We start from the raw sequence: 12259 nt of genomic DNA, 5'->3' as shown, positions 1-12259 counted from the left end.
TTGGGCGTTGTGAGAATAGACTCTGGGACTAGATGGGCCATTGGCTTGATACAGCTGTGTTTTATATTCTTCTGTGTCTATTTTTTTTATTATTATTAGATTTATACATCCCACCATTTACTCTAATGACCACCAAGTGTGGGGTCCATGGTTCTCCTCCCTCTGTTGCTCTCCTCCCTAAAATTATGTGAGGTAGGTTAGGCTGAGAGGTGGTGACTGGCCCTAGGTCACCCAGCAAACTTCATGGCTGAATGTGGATTTGAACCCTGGTCTCCCAGGTCTCAGGGGTGGCACTGTGGATTAAACCACAGAGCCTAGGACTTACCGATCAGAAGGTCGGCGGTTCGAATCCCTGCGACAGGGTGAGCTCCCGTTGCTCAGTCCCTGCTCCTGCCAACCTAGCAGTTTGAAAGCACATCAAAGTGCAAGTAGATAAATAGATACCGCTCCGGCGGGAAGGTAAATGGCGTTTCCGCGTGCTGCTCTGGTTTGCCAGAAGTGACTTAGTCATGCTGGCCACATGACCCGGAAGCTGTACGCCAGCTCCCTTGGCCAATAAAGCAAGATGAGCGTCGCAACCTCAGAGTCGGCCACGACTGGACCTAATGGTCAGGGGTCCCTTTACCTTTACCTTACCTCCCAGGTCCCTAGTCCTACACTCTAGCCACCCTGTCAATGAGTAGATTGATTTATTCTATTTCTGTGTCGCTTTTTATTCAAATAAATCCCAAAGCGGCTTACAAACAAAAGATAAAAATAACACAGTGGAACATCACAAATACAGCATAAATCCTATAGAATACTTAACAAATGATCGGTAAAACAATCTCGCAAATAAAACCGTTACCATCTATGTAACACTATTAACAAAACAACCAGAAAATAAGCTAAACATCACAGTTACACCAAAAATCATACGATTCTCAGAGTACGACAGCATTCATATCTATAAAACAATATTAAAACATTAACAAAATAGCAACAAAGTCCTGTTGAATTTGCACACATGCTCTCTCCTCCACCATGACTCAAACTTTCATTCTATTCAATGCATCAAAATATACCTGCACATAATGCTCTCCAAGTCAGCAGAGAAAACATTATTTTTTTACATTCCACCCTCTACAAAAGTGTTTGAAATTCTGTGTTGTTGGTTTTTTATGAGGGACCTGTGCAAGAATAATAGAATGGTAGAGTTGGAAGGGACCACGAGGGTCATCTAGTCCAGCCCCCTGCAATGCAGGAATATTTCGCCCAACATGGGGCTCGAACCCACAGCCCTGAGATTAAGAGTCTCTTGCTCTCCCAACTGAGCTATCCTTGATTGCCCCATGTCCAAAATGTTGTGCTTCTCCCCCACCCCATGTAAATTAATCTGAAACAATGACCCTGTCCTTTCATTATACATAGAGAACGTCCTCCATTTTCCAAGATGCACACCCATCTTGGAGCAATGGAAATAATCAACGGGCCTGGCTCATTACAAAGAGGCAGTTCTCTTTAGAAGACCCAGGCCTGTTATGAGGTGATGCAGGTATATAATTTTCCCTGGCCTTCCTAAAAGGCAGAGGTAGAAGCATTTTTCTGCTCAGAATTAGGTCAAATAATTTTTGACTGTTGCTGAAAACCGGTGTGCATGTCTAAGGCCTTTTGTGGTTTGGGTTACTGTAATTAATCTCTTTCTGTATTCCTCACCTTGTCTGCAAAGTGAAACTGATACTCTCTCTTGATGTTTTAGCTACTTTAGAATTCAGAACAGGATTTTTTATTTTTTTTTTAATGTAAATATTGCACATAAAGAGCTTGTGGTTAGGATAGATTAAGTCACTCTGGGCTTAATTATTTGTAAGGATTTTTATACTTCCCTTTTAGTTTACATTCCTAGAAGTTTTGATGGTTGAGAAGATACGCTGCCCCTTATCAGGGCATTTGCTGTAAGGGGCAAATCAGCTGGGCTAAAAATTAATTTGTTGTTTTATTGGTGTTCCTCAGTCAAATCACTACAAACAAGACCGTCACCTCCCCTCAGGCTTATGGTCTTAGTGAAGACACAGCGCTATAAAGGGGAATGGATTGTGAAGCAGTTGGGAAATAGTGTTCGGATGTGAGCTCAAGCAAGGGATGTGTATGGCGGAGCAAAAGAACTATTGATAGATCTCAAGAGTAACTGGGGTGAAGGCTGTGTAGCTCAGTGGATGGAGCCATCTGCTTTGTGTGCAGAAAATGCCAGGCATCTTCGCTAAGGTTAAGTTATAGTTCGCACAACACTGGGCTAATGCACCAATGATCTGCCTTGAAATATGGCAGCCACCCAGTTCTCCTGTGATTTCCAACAGATCCACAATGGTTTCTGATTCCCAATTGTTTAAACCAGTGGTTCCCAATTAGCAAAGGACTGTGGGAACCCCTGTTTTTCAAAAGCCAAGCGATGGACCCCCCCTACTTTTGAAATGTTTGTGGTGCAGGCCCCTGTGCGCATACGTGAAATTGTGTAAAATGGGAAGCACCCTGGTGGCTTGTGAGGAGACCCTTTCTGGAGCCTGAAGAGGAATGTATGGGGAGCATCTCCTCGCAAGCAAGGAGGACGCACTGTTTTCAGATTCCTGGCACCACACCTATGTGCAGTTGCGTGCAGATAGGTAAAGGTAAAGGGACCCCTGACCATTAGGTCCAGTCGTGGCTGACTCTGGGGTTGCGACGCTCATCTCGAGGGAGCCGGTGTAGAGCTTCCGGGTCATGTGGCCAGCATGACTAAGCTGCTTCTGGCGAACCAGAGCAGCGCACGGAAACGCCGTTTACCTTCCCGCCAGAGCTGTACCTATTTATCTACTTGCACTTTGACGTGCTTTCGAACTGCTAGGTGGGCAGGAGCAGGGACCGAGCAATGGGAGCTCACCCTGTCGTGGGGATTCGAACCCCCGACCTTCTGATCAGCAAGTCCTAGGCTCTGTCGTTTAACCCACAGCGCCACCTGTGTCCCATCATGCAGATAGGTTGCTTGTAAACTGAGTTGCAAATAGATGTCATATAAACTATATTTAAAGTTATTTGGTTTTATTGATTTCTGATTAATTGGGCAGAATGTAACTTGAAACCCCATCCCTACTCTTCTTCTTCTACTGGTTCTTCACCCCTGCTGCACACATCCCCTTGTTCCTCCATTCAGCGAGGAGCCTGTGGTAATCTGTGATGAGATCTCTTCTCAATATCCAAAACCCTGCTTCACGACAGTTTAATGTTTCTTCCACATTGCAGATATTTTGCCGTGGAGGGCAAATCTCCCTATGACTTGAGCACTTGAGGGGCAAATGGCCGGCAAACAAAAAAAGTGTTTGGTGTCTGATATCAGTGATGCTTTTTTGACCTGATGGAGGTAGACAGGGCCAGCCCAAGGCATTTTAATAGACTTGAGGCAGATACCAAAAGGACAACACCCCACCCCACCCGCTAGGGAAGATTTGCATCAGAAACAAGGGGAGAAAGAAAGATCGACTTCTGGATATGTTGTCCCAGTGGATCCTGCCACCTGAGGCCATCGCCTCACCTTGCCGCACGAGTGAGCTGGCCCTAGAGGCAGATCTTGGAGCATATAGATCGCCTACCATAATACTACAACTACTACTACTAATAATAATAATAAATATATTTATACCCTGCCCATCTGGCTGGGCTTCCCCAGCCACTCTGGGTGGCTTCCAACAAAATATTAAAATACAGTAATGCATCAAATATCAAAAGCTTCCCTAAACAGGGCTGACTTCAGATGTCTTCTAAAAGTCTGGTAGTTGTTTGTTCTCTTTGACATCTGGTGGGAGGGCGCTCCACAGGGCAGGTGCCACTACCGAGAAGGCCCTCTGCCTGGTTCCCTGTAACTTGGCTTCTCTCAGTGAGGGATCCGCCAGAAGGCCCTCGGTGCTGGACCTCAGTGTCCAGGTAGAACAATGGGGGTTCTGCCGTTTAGGGCTTTAAAGAACTCCCTTCTAATTGTAAACCACCCCCCCATGTGTCTTTTGGGTTATAAGAGCTGTAATGGAGATTTAATTTTATTCCACTTAAATGCTGCTCGCATTTGTATTTGCAAACTTTAACAAGCCTATTTTAAAACCTTGCTCTTTTCATTTTCGTTTTCTAACAGGAGGAGTCTCGTATCCTTAGAGTTAAGGTTGTAGCTGGAATAGATCTAGCCAAAAAGGACATCTTTGGAGCCAGGTATGTACATTCCTCTTTTTTTATTGCTCCTATGGCAGCAGAATCTAAATTACTGAGGCAATTGCCTCTTTTGTGTTGGCAGCATTAACTTTTCAAAAAAGACAGAAACTATTAGTAAACCGGGAAAAGAACCTGTATCTGCTTCCTTTAATTTATGCCCTTCAATGCAATTCGATTGGTTCGTATTTTGCTTGGATTTATATGCCGTGCTGTTATGATGATGGGGTTTTTGTGTGTGTGCTAAAATAATAATAATAATAATAATAATAATAATAATAATAATAATAATAATAATAATAATAAACAACCAACCAATTTGCCAATCATTTGTATCCTACTCCCTTTCATTTCTTAAAAAAGGCACCTATATTGAGGTTTGGGTAATATGCATATTTATTATCACAATAATGAGGGGGGGGAGTGGAGGATTCATGAACTACAGTAACTTGTATAAAGTAGCAGCTAAGTATAGAAGCTATGAACAAGGAAGCTCTTGCTCAAACCTCATTTGATTCACGTGACTTTCAAAAATCCTGAAGCTGTGTTTGCATGTCATAATAAACCATGGTTTATCATAAAAGGAGTGAACCTAGTCTCCCCACGGGCTCGCACACTCTCTTTCCTCCTCTGACACAGCTTTGAGGAGTATTTCAAATGCTTTTGCTCCTGTTTTGGATTAACCACAGTTTGCAGTGTCAGGCAAACCCAACAAACTGCAGTTAAACTTCAAACCATGGTTTATGTATCTGGAGAGTTTCATGAAGCATGAATAAGATTAAAAACTGTTTAGGGTCTGAATTAAGCCGTAGTTTATCAAAAACTGAAACAAAAGGTTCAGATTCTTTATGAGCAGGGGAGGAGGCAGAATGCACAAGTTGAGGGATGCATAGAGTTGTTCATGTCACCAAAACCCATAGCTGAGGGTGACACTGTAATTAAGCCTACTCCCCTATGTGCAATATGAGGACAGTAGTTATGGAATTACTTTTATGGGGTTGTTAGTATTATACTAAAATAATATATGTGAACTATTTCAAAATCAACATCATTGCCATTTCAAACTCTTTTAATTCTTTGTCAGGCCGATTTGGTGTTGAATAATGTGGTGTTGATGATGGAAGGACCTCGTTTTTTGTGTCTTTTGGTTGGAATAACTATGATGTTTTCATACAGTGTGTGTTACACTGCTCTAAAGACCAAGGTTGCCCATAGCCATGGACAACAACAATACAATAACAGCACCCCAACAGATCTTTGTCCCCATCGTTCAGCCCAGATACCTAGGTCCAGCTCCGAGGGCCTCTGCGAGAAGTGAGGTTGCAGGGAACCAGGCAGAGGGCCTTCTTGGTGGTGGCGCCCGCCCTGTGAAACGCCCTCCCGTCAGATGTCAAAGAGATAAATAATTATACAACCTTCTGTAGACACCTGAAGGCAGTCCATTAGTGTGTGATATTCTCTTGTGTTTTTGCGTGTTCTGTTGGAAGCTGCCTAGAGTGGTTAGGGCAACTCAGTCAGATGGATAGGGTACAAATTATTATTATGAAATGAGAAAACCACTGAAAAATGGGTGAATAATATACTCTGTTTAAAAAAAATGCAGTTGCATGTACTGTTAGGTTTACAGACTTTGCCAAGTACAGAATGCCCCCCTCTCTTGTATTCATGGCGCAGGAAGCTCCCCCTGGTGGCTGATGAGGATATAGGTAGAATACTTAGGGGACTAAGTACCGTATTTTTTGCACTATAAGACTCACTTTTTCCCTCCTAAAAAGTAAGGGGAAATGTGTGTGCGTCTTATGGAGCGAATGCAGGCTGCACAGCTATCCCAGAAGCCAGAACAGCAAGAGGGATTGCTGCTTTCACTGCGCAGCAATCCCTCTGGCTGTCCTGGCTTCTGAGATTCAGAATATTTTTTTTCTTGTTTTCCTCCTCCAAAAACTAGGTGCGTCTTGTGGTCTGGTGCGTCTTATAGAGTGAAAAATACGGTACATGTGGCAAATTTGCTCTCAAATTATTTCTTGCTCTCTAGGCATTTCCCCCTTGGTCTCTCTGCTGTTCCTGTTTGCATCATGCTTCTTAGATTGCAAGCTATTATTTTAAATGTTAAACTGACTTGAGCGCTTTGCCAGATCGGTGGGGGATAAATGCAGCAAGTATTTGTATAAATGAATTTATATAAATACAGATGTATCAAACAATCTGGAACTTGCCTTAGTGGGCCCTTTTAATGCAAAAGCTGATCTTCCTACCAAAATGATAAAAGTTTCATCACATCCTCTTGTTGTGCAAGCTTCCTGGGTGAGCTTCTAGTTTTGGATCCACAAGTTCCTTGTTTGAAATCTTCTTCCCCTAAAACCAAAGGCTGCCTCTTCTGTTATGTTTTCTCTCACCCCACTGCAATCTCTTTTAATGGCAGATTGCTCCCATTTTGCATAATTACCAAAAACACTATTAATTAGGCAACCCAAGTGACTGCGAACACTTAAAAAAAACACACATAAAATTGTCTGGATATCTGTGGCGCACAATATGATGTTTTGTGTGTGTGGAGGAGGGTTTGGAGAACATGATCAGGCATGGTGATGAATCAGACCTTCGAAATAGCTAGGTATTTAAAACTGCAGCAATTTCAAGTCGTGAAGCAGCAGCTCTCTATTCCTTAATATGCCTTCTCCAGAATGATTTCCACTTTGGGTCTCGATAAAGGTAAAGGGACCCCTGACCATTAGGTCCAGTTGGGGCCGACTCTGGGGTTGCGGCGCTCATCTCGCTTTATTGGCTGAGGGAGCCGGCGTACAGCTTCCGGGTCATGTGGCCAGCATGACTAAGCCGCTTCTGGCGAACCAGAGCAGCGCACGAAAACACCGTTTACCTTCCCGCCAGAGCGGTACCTATTTATCTACTTGCACTTTGAGGTGCTTTTGAAATGCTAGGTTGGCAGGAGCAGGGACCGAGGAACGGGAGCCCACCCCGTCGCGGGGATTCGAACCACCAACCTTCTGATCGGCAAGTCCTAGGCTTAACCCACAGCACCATTAGGCATCAGGTATGAACAGGATGTGCCTTGTAACTCTTATAAAATTAGAACTTGGGACATCCAAGCTGAAAGTTGGAAGGTTCAGGAGAGACAAAAGGAGGTATGGTTAAACTATGGAATTTACTGCTTATAGACATAGTGGTGGCCAGCACTTTGGACGGCTTTAAAGGGATCTGGACCTATTCATGGAGGAATTTATCTGCTATTATATGTTCTACTGACCATACTGAATACAGTATGTCTCTGTATCAGCGTTCGAAATTCGCCAGGTGCCAGGCGCATTTTGCACCTGGCAATCGACCACATGCGACCAAGTGGGGATGTCTGGGCGCCAGGAGGGCGCATGATGTCTCCACCACCTGGAGGTGCATGCCTGGGGATCCTTGGACCTTGGTTGCTTTCACACGGTAATGCCACATCCCGTAGAATTATATCCATCTGCACAATCAGAATGAATTTCAGGAACCAAAAAGTTGTATTGAAAAATACAACTTTCGAGCTCTCTGGCCCCAAAACGGCAACTGGACCTTCCGTTTTGGCGACTGTAACCCTGGTTTGAGGAGCCATTTGGTGCCTGGTTTATATATCTGAGTTTCTAACACAGCATCTTTTGGGCCACTGTGAGAACAGGATGCTGGACTAGATGGGCCTTTGGCCTGATCCAGCGTAGCTCTCGTATTCTTAAAGTAGAGTGCAGTGCCAGTGAGCAAAGGAATATGGAGAGAAGAGAGTGCTGGGAAATGGTTTCTTCAGATTAAACGCATCCGCCCGGTGCTTTACAGGTCAAAACCATTATTCAGAGGTGATTAGGTATATATAGTAGTGTCTCACAATAATTCTCCCTTTGCTGTCTGCAGGACTTTTTGGCAGATTTGGCTTTCGTCACGCATCTTGTATCCCTGCTGAGCTTTTAAAATCCCGTCGGCTTTATTGCTGTCAGTCTGGAATATGCAACCTGAATTTAGTTTTCATGTTTCAGTCTAACGAAGGAGTGAGTCCACCACCTTCCAAAGCCGTCTGTGCCTCCGATCTTTATAGCACCAGGCATGCCTTCCTAATGTTTAGTCGAAATCCCCTTTCTTATAACTTGGATCCATTGATTTGGATCCTGCCCTCTGCAGATGTCCTGCAGATGTCTCGGACTACGACTCCCATCAGACCCAGCCAACATGGACAACGGTCAGGAATGATGGGAGTTGTAGTCCAAATCATCTGGAGGGCACCACATTGGCAAAGACTGCTTTGGTTCCCCATCAGCTAAGTTGTATGGATCCCCTACTTTTGAAACTTTTGGTATGTCTATGGTAGTTTTTGTTATGTGAATGGTGCCGCTGACCCATAGGCGAGTCCCGTCCCCCCAGACCATCAATTGGGAACCACTGATCTATATGACTGCCCTTCAGTTGATGTGGGCTATCATATTCCCTCTTATGATTATCTCTTCTCCAGGATAAGCCTTCTCTGCTTCTCAAATCTCTCTTTGTATAAAAACCTTGTGCTTTTAAAATAGCTTGTGCCCTTTTTCTGGCGGGAAGATAGTAAATACCTATTACCATCAATAAATATTAATGGTGACAAAGCGGATTGAGTTGTGCGGCAATGCTTTCAAGTCTACCAGCTGCTCATTAAAGGATCACAAGGTTTTAAGCGGGAGCAAGGTTTGTTCTTAAAACTAAGGAACACACTTTACAAGTTCATAACTGCTGCTGGCCTTATGGAACTGGGTGAGCTTTGGCAGTAGCATCAAAGCTTGATGCACCTCATTAGAGCTCCACATTTTAACCTTCCATGACTGGAATAAAAAGAAAGAGCAAACCGACTAGGAAGTTCAGAGGGTGACACTGGAGAGGTTTAGCAGGGCAACCCCAACGCCCTTTTAACATATGTAAAAAACACCAATAGACAAAACAACAAGTAATGTGAGAGGGAGGTTAGGCCTCTGTCCCTCTCCTGAAATCTGAGTTGACTTGTTACATTTGAGGTGTCATTTTACCCACTAAAGGATGGAGATGCTTGCAAAGCTTGAAGGTGTTGGTTCATCAGAATGTGTGCCAGTGGATCGAAATGTTCAGGCAGGTGCCTTGAGTGACGTCGGCGCAAATCCTTTTAACAGATACCTTCCATGGAATGTCTCTAGAGTGATTGTCTGCAGAACAATACTGTTTACCAGAATAAGGCCAATTTAGTAGGAAAGTGTGTCTTTCCCTTCTCACCTGACCAAGTGCATCCTGCTCCCAGGCATGTTTACGTAGAATTAAAGGTAAAGGGACCCCTGACCATTAGGTCCAGTCGTGGCCGACTCTGGGGTTGTGTGGCGCTCATCTCGCTTTATTGGCCGAGGGAGCCGGCATACAGCTTCCGGGTCATGTGGCCAGCATGACTAAGCCGCTTCTGGTGAACCAGAGCAGTGCACAGAAACACTGTTTACCTTCCCGCTGGAGTGGTACCTATTGATCTACTTGCACTTTGACGTGCTTTCGAACTGCTAGGTTGGCAGGAGCAGGGACCGAGCAACGGGAGCTCACCCCATTGCGGGGATTCAAACTGCTGACCTTCTGATCTGCAAGTCCTAGGCTCTGTGGTTTAAACCACAGTGCCACCCGCGTCCCTTACATGGAATTAAGTCCCACTAAATTTAATAGTGTTTCCTCCTGAGTGAAGAGGGGTTGGTGCTTTAGAATGCATTCTTTCCATCACAGGAAGTGGGATTCTAGTATAAGCCTGAGGTTCCCTACTTGCCTGTTAAAAATTAAGCAGCTTGCATAGAAATGGGGAGGAGGGTGGGAGAGTCTTGTTTTAAAGCCTTTGGTGGTTGTCCTGAACTTCTGGTGAATCTTTCACTGGTGCTCCACACCTGATAACATCTTTTCTCTTTCATCATTGAAGAAGCTCAAGGGCAGACCGGTCCCACACTGCAGCACTGATCTATTTTGGCCAGTGGAAGCTCATGCCACAATAAACCTGCTAGGTGCTATGGGGTTTGGCCTCCCACTTTCCTTCAGTGATTTTTGTACACCAAGGGCATTTCTCAGCTTCTGCGAGGAGGCAATATGAGCTGGCCAGCCAACCCGATTGTGCCAGATTGTTGTGCACTTCTTAACATCATCGAAGAAAGGTTCTCTCTGTCTTGTTCTTCCAAACGTTGTCCTTGATGCCCTCTTTCACTTGATCATTCATTTTTCAAGCAGTTACTATTCATAGAATCATAGAGTTGGAAGAGACCACAAGGGCCATCGAGTCCAACCCCCTGCCAAGCAGGAAACACCATCAGAGCACTCCTGACATATGGTTGTCAAGCCTCTGCTTAAAGACCTCCAAAGAAGGAGACTCCACCACACTCCTTGGCAGCAAATTCCACTGTCGAACAGCTCTTACTGTCAGGAAGTTCTTCCTAATGTTTAGGTGGAATCTTCTTTCTTGTAGTTTGGATCCATTGCTCCGTGTCCGCTTCTCTGGAGCAGCAGAAGACAACCTTCCTCCCTCCTCTATGTGACATCCTTTTATATATTTGAACATGGCTATCATATCACCCCTTAACCTCCTCTTCTCCAGGCTAAACATTCGAGCACATTTCAGTTGACGCACAACGCTGCTTGCATGGAGAGCGAGAACAAAATGACTGTTTACTATGTTTTATGGAGGGTTATTAAAACAGCCCGAATCAAGAGCCCTTGTTTTACTTCCCTTCTCCTTGCCCCTGTGTCCTTGGAGGTGATTTGTTCGTGCGCAAGAGATACGGACTCCCTGACCCATGCGGAAGTTTAAACCAAATGATTTGAGTCCGGGCTCCTATGTAGTACAACCTTGTCGGATCTGTACAGGACTCCCAACTTCTTCACCCTGAAGCAGTGCTTCTCTGTCAACAACATATGTTCTGTTCTGCACCAGTGTGGGGCTTGGTATCTGCAGTATCTTGAGGGCTGCTGTGCTGTCTGCTCCAGAGGGGACCTGAGCAAGATTTTCAGTGGATTGGGTAAGATTTTCAGTGCTCTGATTAAAAACATAAGAAATGGCCTGCTTAAAGATTGATATAAGATTTAGCGCCTGCTATTTCATCAAAGAAGACCTAATGAAAATGTTCTATAGGTGGTTTATGACACCTTCGAAACTCGCCAATATATATAAGTTAGAATCCAATCTGTGTTGGAAATGTAAGGAGGTGGAGGGGACTATGATCCATGTATGGTGGAGCTGTGAAAAGGTTAAAGAATTCTGGGGATGTATCCACGAGGATTTAAAAAAGATGTTTAACATTTCTATAAGGAAAAAAAACAGAGGTGTACCTATTGGGCATCTTAGGAAAGGATATCCCACAAGATAAGGAAAGATTATTCTTATATGCTACAGCCGCAGCCAGACTATTACTTGCAAAGAACTGGGAAGGAAACATTATACCCACAAAAGAGGATTGGATATGTAAATTATGTGAATTTATAGGAATGGCGAAGTTAACAGCAGCCATAAGACACCAGACAAATCAGATACTAAGGTCAGAGTGGCAAGGCTTTGAGGATTATATGAAAAAACACTGCTCTAAGGATAACATGTTGATATGTATAGATTAGGTTTGTAAAGTACAATTAGAAAAAAATTAATATTCTAAGAACATTAAGGATGAGATATAAAAGACGCAATGTTAACAAGAACTTAAAGATTAAGGGATGGTGAGTATTGGGGGAGGGAAGTCACATGGGTGTATTATTTGTTTTCTTTTAATGGTTATTATTTTGCATTATTTTGTATTTTTGATTGATTAGCATATGTTTCTGAAAATAAAAAAAATAAACAAAAAGAGAAAAAAGAGATGGCCTGCTGGACCACACCAATGGCCCATCAGGTCCAGCGTTCTGTTTTCACAGTGGCCTTTTGTTGCTAGTATAGAAATGAGTACAAGTGTGCTTTAATTGCAAAATGTAATTCAAAAGGCCTCACTTTGATTTGACTCTTCTTTGTATGGAATCTGAGCTACTTTGGCCAAGCGCCTTAGATTTCTTTTTTAAAACTCAGGTGATT

General features: G+C 43.8%; 1 protein-coding gene across 4 annotated transcripts in view; it reads left to right on the top strand.

Moving 5' to 3' along the window:
- Window positions 1-12259, top strand: part of NEDD4L (NEDD4 like E3 ubiquitin protein ligase) — a 269669-nt gene that overhangs the window by 95314 nt on the left and 162096 nt on the right. For all 4 annotated transcript variants that reach the window (XM_081929590.1, XM_081929592.1, XM_081929591.1 and 1 more), the window contains exon 2: window positions 4136-4209. In XM_081929590.1, coding sequence (XP_081785716.1) covers window positions 4136-4209 — 74 coding nt within the window. The remainder of the gene's footprint in view (window positions 1-4135; window positions 4210-12259) is intronic.

This window comes from Podarcis melisellensis (genome assembly GCF_964234715.1).
Source record: "Podarcis melisellensis genome assembly, chromosome: 11".
Lineage (NCBI taxonomy): Eukaryota > Metazoa > Chordata > Lepidosauria > Squamata > Lacertidae > Podarcis > Podarcis melisellensis.
The sequence above is the reverse complement of the archived record's forward strand: the minus strand, read 5'-3'. Positions and strand labels throughout refer to the sequence as shown.